At 45.7% G+C, this 15,824-nt stretch overlaps 1 protein-coding gene across 3 annotated transcripts in view; it reads right to left on the bottom strand.

Moving 5' to 3' along the window:
- Positions 1-778: 778 nt before the first annotated feature.
- The window catches only part of LOC129711755 (probable G-protein coupled receptor 153), a 129,510-nt gene continuing 114,464 nt past the window's right edge, over positions 779-15,824 (bottom strand). For 2 of the 3 annotated variants that reach the window (XM_055659685.1, XM_055659686.1), the window contains exons 4-6: positions 15,539-15,728; positions 14,424-14,608; positions 779-2,759 (exon numbers count right to left, since the gene is read on the bottom strand). In XM_055659685.1, the coding sequence (XP_055515660.1) occupies positions 2,016-2,759; positions 14,424-14,608; positions 15,539-15,728 (1,119 nt within the window). In that variant the 3' untranslated portion in view covers positions 779-2,015. Of the gene's footprint in view, positions 8,511-14,423; positions 14,609-15,538; positions 15,729-15,824 lie in introns of all 3 variants that reach the window. The other variant, XM_055659687.1, reaches the window with a different exon arrangement.

Below are 15,824 nucleotides of genomic sequence, written 5' to 3'. Positions count from 1 at the left end.
CCCCCCCTCCCTCCCCCCCCTCCTCTCCTCCCTTCTCCGCCTCTCCCCTCCCCCCCCCTCTCTCTCCCCCCTCCCCCTCTCTCTCTCTCCCCCCCCCTCTCCCCCTACAGAGACATCGAAATGCATTCATCTCTATCCTCTCCTCTCCTCTCCCCTCCTCTCTCTCCCCTCTCCCCCCCCCCCTCCATCCCCCCTTTCACCCCACCTCCCACCCCCCCATCCCCCTCTCCTCTCCTTCCTCCCTCCCCCTCTCCTCCCTCTCTCCTCCTCCCCTCTCTCCCCCCCTCCCCTCCTCCCCCTCCCCCTCCCTCTCCCCCCCCTCATCCCCTCCCCCCTCCCCTACCCCCCCTAACCCCCCCCTCCTCTCCCCCCTCCCCCCCCCCCCCCCCACCCCTCCCCTCCCCTCCTCCCCCCGCCCCTCTACCTCCCTCTCTCCTCCCCCCCCTCCCCCTCTCTCCCTCCCCTCTCTCCTCTCTCTCTCTCCTCTCTCCTCCTCCTCTATTAGTGTGAGTGCGGGGGGTGGGTGGGGTAGTTAGTGTGTGACGTTGCATGCCGCCTCCCCCCCCCACAACCGCACTTTGGGGGAACAAACCCAACGGGTCTGCACTTGGTCTAGTATCTTTTGATTGTTGTTATAGTACCTGCCTCAACTACTCCCTCTGGCAGCTCATTCCATATACCCACAACCATCTGTGTGCCCCTCAGGTTCCTATTGAAACTTTCCTCTCTCACCTTAAACCTATGCCCTCTGCTTCTCGATTCTCCCTTTCTGGGTAAAAGATTATGCGCACTAATCCTATCTATTCTCCTCTTGATCGTATTCACCTCTATCAGGTCATCCGTCATTCTAGCCTTCCCAACCTCTCCCTATAGCGTAGGCCCTCACGTCCTGGTAACATCCTCGTAAATCTCCTCTGCGCTCCCTCCATCCCTTTCCACTCACCTTATCTATTCCCCTCATGATAGAAACATAGAAACATAGAAATTAGGTGCAGGAGTAGGCCATTCGGCCCTTCGAGCCTGCACCGCCATTCAATATGATCATGGCTGATCATCCAACTCAGTATCCCGTACCTGCCTTCTCTCCATACCCCCTGATCCCCTTAGCCACAAGGGCCACATCTAACTCCCTCTTAAATGTAGCTAAATATATAAATATTGCACCCCCTATAAGATCGTCCCTCGACACCATTTGACAATGTCGTCAATATGAAATGAATGTGCCCAATATTGCCCACAGTTCTGATGAGTCAGATAAAGCATGTTTTAGTCAAGGCAAATGGCAATCCGGTATTGATATTTGTTTTTTTTTAATATAAACAACACATGCCCTGGATCATTTGACGATCAACCATTGCAAATACTTGTAAGAAAAGATTTGTTACTATTAAATTTTAGGACAACTTTACGGGGACCAAAGTCCATTTGCGCAGGGAAACTGTCACTGATATTTGTGTCACCAAATTTACAAATGCAAAATACATAGGAAAAACAATGGTGTGAGCGGCCTCGCTCCCCATTACAAAGAATAAATTCATTGTCCTCTACATGAAGAAAATCATTCGTTGAAACAGAATACACCAAATACCCAAAGTGTATTAACAGACGAACATGACCTGGATGGACCTCTAGTGCAGAAGCCATTTTACAATATGGAAGTTTTAAAAAATATAATCAATTTTCACCTTTTTTCCAATTTCATACATCCATCTAAACAGCATCAGTCCCACAGGAATGCCTATTAACAGCGATACCCCTTAAAAATTGTTCACCTTAAAAAAATAAAAATAGAAAACGACACTCAGTGATAATGATATTCAGGCATTGACGTCAGATTTTTCCAGTGCACTCTCAATCAATCTCTAAAATAACTCTTTACCCCTGTAAAAGACATGAAAATATTTGACCGATTCTTTGGTGCGTGACTCGTTTCTTCCCGTGTGAAGTATAAAATTCCCATAGTAGTAAACAAATGTAGAAACACCATTAACATTAGGGAAGGTCCACACTCACTCCTAGGTTGTGGATCCAATGGAGTCGGAATGGAAAGTTACGTAGCCCGAGGAGGCAGAAGGTGAACTTAAAAAACTGTTGCCGCTCCCTTTACTTTCCACTTTCCTGAGCCTTTCCTGATTGTCCCAGGAGACGCAAAGGTCTGTCCGAAAACGTCTGGAGGATCCCTCCTTAATGTTGGGGGTGGTGAGGGTGGACAAGCTACACTGGGTCCCCGTGTTCTTTGGGGTCACGCTAGGGTCATGGGGGAAAGAGGTCACCAAGTATCCCCGGGGTGCACTGCATGTCTTACTCTCTGACAACCGGCGGAGAACGTGAGGCTCCCTCTCGAAATTGGTGAGAGGGAAGTGGGAAAAGGTGACGGCATACTGTTCGTATTTATCTGGGATGAGGGTTATGGACGATGATCTCAGCGGGGTCTTCATTGGACTGGGTACTGGAGTTTCATCAATGTAATTGATAATCTCATCTCGGCTGAAACACTTTAGGTCATCGGAAAAATATTCCTCCTTGGGCAGTTGCTTCGGAGAAATTACACTGTCCGCAGATTTCCGTCTTTTATGGAAAGACACGCATTCGTCGTGTTGGGAGATCAGGCTGCTTCTCCTCCGCTCGTGCCGGGGGGAGCTGTAGTGCAGAACTCCAGCGATATTCTCTGAAGACCCCCATCTGTGAAGGTATGAAGTTATCTGCTTTGTTGCCCACACATCTGTCTCATCGTGGGAGTAGCGCCTGGTTGGAGGAACCTAAGAGACATAGAGGAGAATGTGGCAGGGTGAAGGAAGTCTTATTGGCCTCTCAATTAATTGACTAGCTTGGGTAACCCTACCAGCTCCTCACAATCCAATTTACTCAATCAACACATAGGCATCCCTGCCTTGACTCCCCTTCGCCACCAAGAAGGTGGGTTCATCTCAAGCTACAATTCTCTCCTGGAGGTTGAAGTACAGAGCAAACTAACCCTGAAATAATCTTCCTCTTTCCATTTGTTGAAGTGATTTGTCAGATGGCACAGAAGCTAAAGGGTGAGGGGGTGCCGAGAGGGGGCATCACATGTATTGTACGGCTGTGGCAGATGAAACAGATACAATACTGCCCCAGTGTGGAGTTATGATCAAAAAAATGCAGCACACGGCTGTATATTTGTAAGACAGGATGCTGGGTGATGGAAATATGAACACAGAACAAGCAGGATATGATAGGTCTTCCTTGCATTCCAAATATAGCCACAGGCATTTATTTCTCTCTTTCCCCGTGTACAACGCATCTGTGAAGTCACCTGCTAATTACCAGTGGGCCCGACTTAGAATATCAATTATGATGGCAATGTCTTGCCGCTGCTATTGTATTTCTCCATATTTATTTGCAATTAGCCCTGACAATGTGCTCTCACAGTTGTCAGTATTTTTATATCTCATTATATTTGCAACAAGATAATTGGACAAAAAATAAACAACAAAAATCAGCACAGCAAAAACAAGTAACATTTCACAGAAGTGAGAGCAGACACATTTGACATCCAGCACAGGACAAACAGTATGAGAGAGAATGCCCATAAGCTTGGTCAGGGAGGCAGAGGTAAAGAGGGTGGTGAGACGGGAGGGGTCCAGAGCTGGAGACCCAGACCGCTGAAGGCATATCTGCCAGTGGTAGTTACACAGTGGGAGGGGGGGATGCAGGCTTTTCAATCGCATCAATAGCTGTACTGCATTGGTTGTACTGCACATTGAGGTGTTGACTGGGGCGTGACAGGCTGCAAGCTCCGTCTTAAATTAGTACGTGCTTCTGAAAACGGATGACCCAGAAATCAAGAGGAGAATTCAAAACACATTACAACTAATGAAGTAACTCTGTTGTAACGGAAGACAAAAGCTCCCATTGAATAATCATGTGATACTGATTACATTACGTGTCCTGTAGAGACAAGGAAATGAAGATGTCGGTGTTTGATAAAAGACGCAAGTGTTGGAGTAACTCAGCGGGTCAGGCAGCATCTGTGAAGAATGTGGATAGGTGACGTTTCACAGTGCTGGAGTAACTCAGCGGGTCAGGCAGCATCTCTGGAGACCATGGATAGGTGATGTTTCACAGTGCTGGAGTAACTCAGCGGGTCAGGCAGCATCTCTGCAGAACATGGATAGGTGATGTTTTGGGTCGGGATCCTTCTTCAGACTGATTGTAGCAGTGGGTGGAGAAACTCTGGCAAGTGATCAATGGATACGAGCTAGGTGTTTTTCTAGATGGTTATGGCATTCAGCCGGAAAGAGTGCAGAGATTTATGAGGATGTTGCCAGGACATGAGGGCCTGAGCTATAGGGAGAGACTGGGCAAGCTAAGACTTTATTCCTTGGAGCACAGGAGGGTAAGGGATGATCTTCTTGAGATGGATAAAATCATAAGGGCAATTGACAGGATGAATGCATGGAATCTTTTATCCAGGGTAGAGGAATCAACACCCAGAAGACATAGGTTTCAGGTGAGAAGCGAAATATTGAATAGGAACTTTATGGACAACTTTTTCCCTCAGAATGTGGTGAATATATGGAATGAGCTGCCAGAGGAGATGCAGGTGAAATAACAACATTTGAAAGATACTTGGACAAATACATGGATAGGAAAAGCTAAGAGGGATATGGGCCATTTGTGGGCAAATGAGACTAGCATAGATGGGGCATATTGGTCAGCATGAATGAGTTGGGCAGAAGGGCCCGTTTCTGCATTGTATTACTAAGAATATATGCATTCCAATGCTCTTCTTCAAAATGCCCGTATATAAGGTCATGTATTAATAAAGGTAAGCTGTGTGGCACTCTGTCAGTACTGCTCTGAAGTTTGAATTTGAATATTCATGGAAAAAGTTCCTGGAGTGGGTCTTGAACTCGCACTCCTCTGACTCAGAAGCTGCAGTGCTCCGTACTGAGTCACACAGTGGCTTGTGCCGGACATCTGCCGCCTGGATCTTAACTCCAATAGATCCAACATGCCTCTTCTTTAATATTCCCATTCCTTATTCTCAAATCATGTCAGCCACTGCTCCCCGTCTCTGTAATGTCATCTAACCTCGTTCTGTTCCAGTCTCTGCATTCTTCTCATTCTAAGGCCTTGTGAGTGCCAGTTTTTAAAACCACTAGCACTGGCAGCCATGTCTTCCCTCAACATCTGCCACTCCACCTCTTGCTCCTCCTCTCCGACCAGGCTTCAGTTCATCTGTTCTCATCTCTCCATGTGAGGGTGGCTTGATGTCAAACACTTTTTTCTTCAATAACATTCACATGATGAGCCTTGGAGCTTTTTCAAATGTTATCAGGGACATTTAAATGCAAGCTTTTGTTGGAGAGTAGACAGACTTAAAGGTCATCCACGAGAAAGACAGCCTATAAAGACCAGAAAGCTCCCTCATTGGCATGGAATGAACCGTTCTCACCTCTCTGAGGTGAACTCATGACCAAAGATTCCTCAGGGAGAAATTGGTGAATGACCTTATGTCTGGTCGGCATTCAGTCATTTCTAGATGTAGCGAGAAGATGCATTGTTGCCTCCATTGTGAACCATACCTCCCAATCAAAATGGGCAGATACTCAGTGTTGGGAGTGAAATACAAATAATGGACATGTGGCCAAGTTATCAGAGAGCTACGTGCCCTAGAGCCCGACACCTTCAGGGGAAGGAGAAGGGAAAGCAGAAATAAATCACTTACTTTCCTGCAAGAAACACAATTTAAAATACACCTCTAAATCATTGATCATAAAACACTGTAATAAAGTTATATTGCATAGGCTATCGTGTTTGGTCTTTCAGAAGACCAAGTTATTTCTTAACCAAGCAGCTTGTGAACTGTCTGCTGATCTTTGTATTCCTGTTCTATCTGGAGATTTCGAGTTGACCAATTTTTAGAGAATCAGAGAGAGGAAGAAGACAGTTCGTGGATTTTCCCAGATGGGTTTTAGCAACAGTATTTTGTTCTGGAAAATGATTTTATTATTTGAAGATCTAGGTGCACCACGCTTTAAGATATCCATGGACAATTATCTCACGCCATCCACAGCAGCTTGCATTTACATGTCACCACCATCATGTCACCAGATGAAAACTGACATTGAGTCAGAGAAGGTGCTTTTGTTATGGTGTGACCCTTAGGTCATGGGTTTTAAAGTGGGGATGGGAAGTACCAAGGTTTAGGAAGGGAACCCATGTGTCAAGTGCATGCAGTGGCAGAGGTGGTGAAGGTTCACATGGTATATTGTGATATTATAACTCGCCAGTCCCAGGTAAATAAAGTTTGGACAATGTGGATTCATGACTGCACCTCACCATCAATGCAGTTTGACGATGTGAAAAAATAGGAACATATTCCATATTAAAAAAACACAAAGTTCTGGAGTAACTTAGTGGGTCAGCCAGTATCTCCAGAGAACATGTGAGGTTTTAGTTTCGGGCCCATCTTCAGACCCGAAACATCACCTATATGGCCATGTTCCCCAGAGCTGCTACCTGAGCCACTGCGTTACTCCAGCATTGGTGTCTTTTTTAGTAAGCAGTATCAACAGCTCCTTGTGCCAACATATTCCATACCCCACATTCGTGTGATTTGATACAGTGTTTAGGGTGCAGATGAAAGCCAGAAACCTCAAAGACTGGACCGATGACCTGACGTTTATTGAATATGAATGGAGTGGATCAAGTTTTGTGCTGCCCAGCCATAACCTTTGTGCAGCTGAATCTCATCTCATTGTGCAGCTGAATCTCATCTCAATAGAACTTCTAATACAGCTTTAGGCTTTGATGGAAGAAGGCTCATCCAGCAACTGTGGGGCATGGGGAGGAATCACAGGTCTGAATTGGAGGAACACCAAATTCTCACAGCTGGAGTGGATTCCAGAAATAGGGAGGGCACGAATTTCAAAGAGGCACGGTTAAGAGGGAAATGTTATTTTGAACGTCATTGGACTTGACTGTTATTTTCAGCGAATACGGAAGTGATATGTAAACAGGACTTGGTATGGGGTACGATGCTGACCACACTGAGAATGGAGGAGAGGTCTCGCTCAGATCAGCAAATACTCGAGACAATAAAGGCACATGTACAAATGTCGACAGCAGATGAGCTGTGGGGAGGCGGAAGGAGATGGGCAGTGTTACAAGGGGCAGTCTTTGTACGGAGCTGAGGTGTGCTTGGATGCTCAGCAAGGTTCAAATTAATGGCATCTCGGCACCTTCTCTGTGAGTCATGCCTGTTTATTCTAGCATCTGCAAGGCCATTGCAATTCAATACATAAAAGAATGCAGCACGACAAAAACACAGCACATAATCATAGAGACATGGATGAGATCGTCAAACAATAGTTGGAATATACACAGGGGTGACATTGGTGAGAAGCAGCTACAGAGCTGTCGGAACCAAGGACCACTCCCTTTCTTATACCCAACTGAATATTATTAACTCCATATAGAATGGATCATTCTTTTAACATGTGACATGACATTAAAATTCATGATCATAAATAATCTTTGTTGGCTGGGTATTTATGATAGAATACAAGACTGAGGTACGGTTTATGAAAAAATAAACCCTGAACAAGAGATATTGTATTTCATCTCTTCAACAACACACAGACGGATAAGGGAGCGGGTTCCACATTATAGATTCGCTGACATTTTGCATCCCTTTCTGTTCATCTTGGCCTGCTGTCACTTGTTCTGGGAGATAGATGCCCTATAGGTGTCTTCCTGTGGCTAGTCTCTGAGTCTTGATGGGTGGTTAGGTCAGGGTGATGGGTCATGGCGCTTCTTTGCATTGGCAGAGGGCTTGGTGTGGAGAACACTGATGCCAATTGATTTCAAAGGGGAGGAAGAAGCACCTTCAGTGATGGGAACGTTTTTTGCTGGGATGGGAAGCTGGGTGGGTTAAAGCCGTGACAATCCTTACCTCCATCAGTCTTGCATTCCTTATAATCTTCAAGCCTTTAAAACCCAACCTTAGCATCACCTAATAACTACTTCCTAATTTATCGAGACTTCTTTTCAATCTCGACAGTATCCTACACTAAGTCTTGGCCTTTATTCTCAGTTTCTCAACAGTCGTGAGGGAAGAAAGCGCGTTTATAGTGCCACTCCAGGTAGAAAGAACCCATAATAAAGTCAGCCTCCCGGATATGCACCAAAGCAGCACTCCTAGGCACTCGACAGTCCATTACATGTCACTGGGCTGCTTCCCATTCTGGCAGTCCATTAATGAATGACATAAAGCAGCTAAGGATATTTTAAAAGAGAAAAATTAGGTCAATCTTGTCCAAATCTTTTGCTGCAATTCCAATTTCCAATTTTCCATAAAAAACAGATAATCCTCGATAGGAACTGAGTCAAGGAGCACACAGCGGACTTAAGATAGCGCCGTGCAAGTGTGCCGATCGACAAGCCCCGGCACAATGGGGTATCTCACAGGCCCACTGGGGAATTCATTTTGCCGGCAGTTTTGAGATTCGTGTTTGTCTTAACATCTGTAAAAACAGTATAAAAGCACATTTTTAAACTTCAGTGTATCTAAAAAAAACTGGAGCAGCCACCTCAACCAGAAAAGATTCCAAAATGCTATACTCCACACCCCCCACACCCACCCAAATCCATGCCCCGCACATCCCATATTTGTCTATATTTGTGTGTCGTTTCTTGAGGCCCCTCCAGTCTCCAAAGGTCCAGCCCCGATCTTTACCACGGGCGCTGTCTGTACGGAGTTTGTATCTTCTCTTCGTGGGTTTTCTCGTTAATCTGGTTATTAAAGATCTGTACGTTAATTGGCTTTGGTAAAATTTGTAAATTGTCCCTAGAGCGTGTATGATAGTGTTAGTGTGCGGGGAACGCTGGTTGGCACAGACACGATGGGCCGAAGGGCTTGTTTCCACACTTTATCTCAACTAAACTAAACAATAGATTATAGTTGAGGGTGTCAGTGACTAAAGCAGGAAGAGAAAAGCTCAGTACAATGAAGGAAGTTCTGGAGTGATAGTGGGAGGAGGTACCCAGATTGATTTCACTTTCATGCAAAGCCTGCGTGATCGTATCCTATTGCGGGAAGGAAATGCAGATCCCGGTTTAAACAGAACATAGACACTGAAAGGGCCTGGCTCCATGCTGCAACTCTAAAATTAAAAATACATTCTTGGCATTAGACTGAATGATCTTATTTAACTTCTAGCAGACTTAATCAGACAGTCGCCATCATCCCCTCTCATTAGCCCGAATGCTCAGAATGCAAACAGTTGATTCGCAAATCTTAAAGGGACGACTAAGAGATGGATCACTCCACCACTAATAGATGTTGTTATCATTTCTTAAATAAAGTTGAAAAGAGCAGAACCATTTAAACTGTCCCTGTACTCAGTCTGTGGCTCCAAACCTCCAATCCTTTTTGAAAACTTTGTTATGACAAACATCTTTCTGAAAACCTAATCAATTCATGTACCGTTACCAGGAATCAGCGAGGAAAATTAATATATTCTACTCTCTTTTGCCTTGGATCTAATGAAGGTGGACTATCATGACTGAGCAACATCTTGTATACAGGAATAAGCTTTGAACCATGTGGCTTTTGGCTGCTTGAAGGATTTGTTTTTCTGTATAACTGCACGGCCAACCCAGACAAGACTATGTGAGTGTGTAGTGATTTTTGGAGTGATTTTACGCATGATCTTGAACACAAGGTAAAGCATTGAAAGAAAACCAGATAAGAACTCAAGCCCTGGTGATTTTCTTCTTCCCCGACCTGACCCAAATCCATTTGCAGAACATTGCACGGTCACCAAATGAAGCCTGATATTCACACTCAACAAGTAGTGATCACTGGTAGACAAAAATGCTGGAGAAACTCGGGGGGGGTGAGGCAGCACCTATGGAGCGAAGGAAATAGGCAGGCCCGAAAGAAGAAGGGTCTTGACCCGAAATGTTGCCTATTTCCTTCGCTCCTTTGATGCTGCCTCACCCGCTGAGTTTCTCCAGCATTTTTGTCTACCTTCGATTTTCCAGCATCTGCAGTTCCTTCTTAAACAAGCGGCTCCTTACCTCTCTCTCCTTAAACCTCTGTCCTCTGGTTCTTGATTCCCCTACTCTGGCCAAAAGACTTTGTGCCTTCACCCTGCCTATTCCCCTCATGATGTTTTACACTTCTATAAGATCACCACTCAGCCTCCTGCATTCCAAGGAATACAGTCTTAGCCTATTCAACCTCTCCCTATAGCTCAGACCGCCAAGTCCTGGCAACATCCTCGTAAATCTTCTCTGCACACCCTCCTGTTTAACAACGCCCAAAACTGAACACAACAACCCAAATACAGCCTCACCAATGTCTGTACAGCAGTTACATCACATCACAATTTATATACGCAATAGCCTGACTGATGAAGGCCAATATGCTGAAAGCCTTCTTGACCACCATATCTCCCATTGACACACCTTTCAATGAACGACGTACCTATACTCCTAGATCTCTCTGCCTCACAACACGCCCCAAGGCCCTGCCATTCACTGTGAAGGTGCTGTACTGGTTCGACTTCCCAAAATGCAATAAAGTCCAATAACTATTTGTCAGCCCATTGCCAGCAGATTAAGATTGTGCTGTAATTTTAGATAACCATCTTCGATATCTACCTAACTGCTCAAATTTATTTTGCCTTGGAGCTCTTCTTAAATAGAGGCACAACATCAGCCTCCCTCCAGTCTTCTAGCACCTCACCAGTGTCTAATGATGATTAATGTTTGAAGTTTTATGTGTCATTCCGAACTGTCACTGTATGCCATGTTGTCACTTCCGGGCAGAGCACCAAGGCAAATTCCTTGTATGTGAATACTTGGGCAATAAATGTATTCATTCATTCATTCATATATCTCAGCCAGATCAGCTGCAATTTACTCTCTAGCTTCCCACAGTGTCCTCAGATATATCTGATCAAGCTGGGAGAATGATCTACTTTCCAATGCCTTAGGAACTCCACCTTGACCGTAATACAACTGTCTTCAGGACATCTCCATTAACTCTTCTAAGTTCACCAGTCTTCATATTTTTCTTCATGATAAAAACAGAGGAGAAAAACTCATTGAGGACCTTACCCATCTCCTGCAGCTCCACGCAGAGATGACCGCTTTGGTTTCTAAGGGGCAATATTCTCTGTGTAGTCACTCTCTTCCCCTTAAGGTGCATATCAAATACCTTTGAAATTTAGTGAATATTATCCCCAGAGCCATCTCCTGCCCCCTTTTTGACCTCCTGATTTTCTTCTTAAGTATGCTCCTTAGTTCCTGAAACTCCTCTGGGGATACACTTGATCCCAGTTGTCTATATTTGTCATGTGCCTTTGTCATCTCTGAGCAGAGCCTCAATTTCTCACATCATCCAGGCCTTGCCATTCACTCTAACAGGAGCATGCATGCCCTAAACTCCTGTCATTACTCTTTTAAACCCATCCCACTTCCCAGATGACCCTTTGCCTGCTAATAACCTACTCTAATAAACTTTAGCAAGTCCCTATCCAATACCATCAAAGTTGGCCTTTCCCCTATTCAGAATTTGTATTAGTCACAAAATGCTGGAGTAACTCAGCAGGCCAGGCAGTATCTCTGGAGAGAAGGAATGGGTGACATTTCGGGTCGAGTCCCTATCATCACCCATTCCTTCCCTCCAGAGATGCTGCCTGTCCCGCTGAGTTACTCCAGCATTTTGTGTCTATCTTAGGTGCAAACCAGTATCTGCAGTTCCTTCCTATACATCAGATTTTTAACATGGGCTCTCCCTGTCTTAGAAACATAGAAACATCGAAAATAGGTGCAGGAGTAGGCCATTCGGCCCTTCGAGCCTGCACTGCCATTCAATATGATCATGGCTGATCATCCAACTCAGTATCCATAACTATTTAAAAGTGAATAGAACAGTGGTCGCTGGTCTCAAAAGCCTCATCCATGAACTCCAGTCACTTGCCCTTCCCTATTTACAAAGTATAGATCAAGCTTTGCCCTCTCCTATGTGTGGCCCTCTACATATTGCCAAATAAATAATTCCTGAGCACATTGACAAATGCCACCCTGTCTATGGCCATGGCACTATCACATTCCCAGTCTATATTGGGAAAATTAAACTCCCCCACTATGACTACCGCACTAGTCTTGTAGCTGCCTGCAACCTCCAGGCATGTTTGTTCTTCTTATTCTTGTTGACTATTTGGGGGCCTGTGGTCCACTCCCAACAAGGTGATCATCCCCTTTTTTATTTCTCAGCTCCAACAATACAGCCTCACTGGACAATCTATCAGTTATGTCATTGTGGACTTCTGCATGATATTCTCCATAGCCAATATAGCAATACCCTTTTACCCCCACCTCTACCCCGACTGAAGCATCTGTACCCTGGGGTATTAAGCTGCCAGTCCTGCCCCTCTCTTAACCAAGTTTCTGTAATGGCTGCAATGTCCCAGTCGTATGTACCAGTTGGAGTTCTCACATTAAAACAAGTACAATTCAAACCAAGTCCGTCCTTGCCTCCTGCTGGTCCATTGACGTTTTTTTCATCCTCTTCCATGCCGACTTCCAGCCTTTTACCTGCCTAAGTCTTGCATTGGATCCCACCCCCCTGCCAGTCTATTTTAAACCATCCCGAGCCTGCCTGCCAGGATACTGGTTCCTCTCCAGTTCAGCTCCATCCCTCTGGTATAGGTCACCTCTGCCCCAGATGTGATCCCAATGATCCGGAAATCTGAATCCCTGTCCCCTGCACCAACTCCTCAGCTATGCGTTCATCTGTCCCATCTTCCTATTCCGACCCTCAATAGCACGGAGCACCCGGGAGTAATCCGGAGATTCCAACACCGAGGTCCTGCTTCTGACTAACTCCCTATATTAATTCTGCAGGACCTCATCACTTTTCCTACTTACGGAATTTGTTCCAATGTGAACAATGACTTCTGGTTGCTCTCCCTCCTCCTTGAGAATGTTTCGCAGCTGCCCTGAGACATCCTGGACCCCGGCACCAGGAGGCAACAGACCATCCTGGAGTCTCGTTTGCTGATACAGAACCTCCTGTCTGTCCCGCTAACTACTGAGTCTCCGACCACTATCGGTCTGAGTGACGTCACCCAGCCTCAATGTGCCTCTGAGCCAGGCCTGGTGCCACAGACCACACCACTGCAGTCCTGAGGTCATCCAGCCACAGCTCCAGTTCCCTCACATGTTCAGTCAGGAGCTGCAGAGAACGTACTTCCCAAAAGTGTAGTCGCCAAGGACACTGGATCTCTCCCTGACTACCCACACCCTGCATTAGGAGCGTAACAATATCCGAACGGCCACCCCAACTGTACTAAGACCAAACTAGAACTGCAAACAAATACCCTGCCTTCTCGTGCTATCACCCTCTGCTCAGCCTTCGGGCCGAAGCTACTTGAGTCAAAGTCTCAGCTCTTACCCACAAACACAGCACCTGCCCCTCAACACAGCCTCTGCCAACACAGCCACTGCCAAATTGCTGCTCCACTAGTGCCAGCCTTCACCAGGAGGCATTGTCACTCCTGGACACTGACTGCTCCACCTCCTCTCAGCTGCTCATGCGACAGTGAACCTAACCCTTCCTCATGCTAACGGCTGCTTATTAAACCTCCTGCCCTGCTCCTCCTCTCAGCTGATCATGCTACAGCCAAACCTCTCGTTGTTTCCTGGTATTAAATTTATGTTTGTTGATGATAAAGATGATTGATGAAAAAGATACAATTTCTATCTGAAGATTACTGCCCTTTGGACATTGGCATCCACAATGTGTCATTATCTTGAGGAAGGAAGAGGAAATCTAAGGGAGGTGAGAAGAGGTTGTGGGCGGGTGGGGTGGTGAACATGAGAGATGATGGTGGGAGGATGCTGAGGATGTAATGAGAAGAACCAGCAGGCTCTCCAGGAACTAGAGCTTCTCTTTATGGACATAAAGTGGTGGATAGACACAGCCATCAGGAGGCAAATGGATAAACCATCAGGAGGCAAATGGGTTATTTTGATTTGACAGGAGAGACGGGAGGCATGGTGGCTCAGTGGTAAAGTTACTGAATTAAAGTGCCAGAGAGCCAGGTTCAATTCTGACTGCGGGTGCTGTCTGTAGAGTTTGTACATTCCTCCTGTGACCTGCGTGGGTTTTCTATGAGATCTTTGGTTTCCTCCCACACTCCAAAGGTGTCGGTCACTTGGCTTGGTATAAATGTAACATTGTCCCTAGTGTATGTAGGGTAGTGGTAATGTGCGGAGATCGCTGGTCGGTGTGGACTTGGTGGGCCAAAGAGCCTGTTTCCATGCTGTATTTCTAAACTAAACTAAAAAAAGACTAAGAGAGGATAAGTTAGAATATCACAAACAGCCATTGTAGGGTGTGTAGACCACATTTGGACAGATACCTGTAAATAATGCATCTTATCCTCGTGCATCTCCCTCATTGGGTATACTTGTGGAACTCCCCTTTCCAGTAATGAGAAGTCGTATTTGGCAATGCGGTCCACTGTCAGAATCTCAGGGGTGCAGTTATATTCGTAGGGTCTTTCATAGAAAGATTCAGGGTGAATTGCTCCATCTTGATTGTTTTCTGCAACAGAGAAGTTAATTTCACAGGCTGCTCAGATTTGAAGTTGTAACCAGGCAAACTGAGATAGGTGTCCTTCAAAGGATGCAATCCCAATGGAGATTAAAATTAAACATTTGCAAAGTGCTTCATGCTACATGGAAGTAAGTCACTGCATCCCCTGGCACAGAACTGGTTATTTAAGGAAGAAGACACAGACTGCCGGAGTAACTCAGCAGGTCAGGTGGCATCTCAGGATAACATGGATAGGTGACGTTTCGGGTCTGGACCCATCTCCACACCCCCTCCTTCCTGGTTATATAAGGAATCTAATTTACAAGGCCTGGATAGAGTGGATGTGGAGAGGATGTTGCCACTAGTGGAAGAGTCTAGGTCCAGAGGCCATAGCCTCAGAATAAAAGGACGTACCTTTAGAAAGGGGACGAGGAGGAATTTCTGTAGCTGGAGGGTGGTGAATCTGTGGAATTCATTGCCGCAGATGGCTATGGAGGCTGTCAATTGATATTTTTAAGACTAATTCATGATTAGTACGGGTGTCAGGGGTTATGGGGAGAAGGCAGGAGAATGGGATTGAGAGGGAAAGATAGATCAATCATGATTGAATGGCAGAGTAGACTTGATGGGCCGAATGGCCTAATTCTGCTGCAGGAACCTATGACCAGGCTGGGTGGCAGAGCAGTGCAGGGATGAGTTCAGTATGGAGCACATTGTAAGAATTTGGCCTCTACAGGACACAGCACTCATGCTGTGTGCTACACACCACTGGGTCAGCAATGTATTTCCAATATTTTCTGTTTTTATTTTAAAATATCCACATTAGACAGAAAGAAGCCCAGTTAATGCGACATCCGAATGGCAAAGCATTTTATAACTTGGCAAGACATGGTACAATGTGGCCCATGGTGTTAGAGTTCACCCACACAAGGAGTTTACCTTCATCTGTGTCATCGTTGGACATGATCGCTACACATTTCTCCCAGACGCTTTTCACGTTGGCCCTGTAGCGGTCACAAGCCCAAAGGAACAACGGGAGAAGGATGGACTGCACGATGGAACACCACAGGAAGCACAGCACCATCCAGGAGTACGAGGTGTCGTACTTGAGACTAGCAAAGCTCACCACCTGGAAAACAACAGGGAAATCTTCATCAGCAACCAGACAAACTCACACATCTCCAAGCATTCCTCTTCAAACACCATAGCTACAGTATATCATTGT

Source organism: Leucoraja erinacea, chromosome 30, assembly GCF_028641065.1.
Source record: "Leucoraja erinacea ecotype New England chromosome 30, Leri_hhj_1, whole genome shotgun sequence".
NCBI classification, from domain to species: Eukaryota; Metazoa; Chordata; class Chondrichthyes; order Rajiformes; family Rajidae; genus Leucoraja; species Leucoraja erinaceus.
Note: the sequence above shows the minus strand (reverse complement) of the source record. Positions and strands in the feature narration are given on the sequence as shown.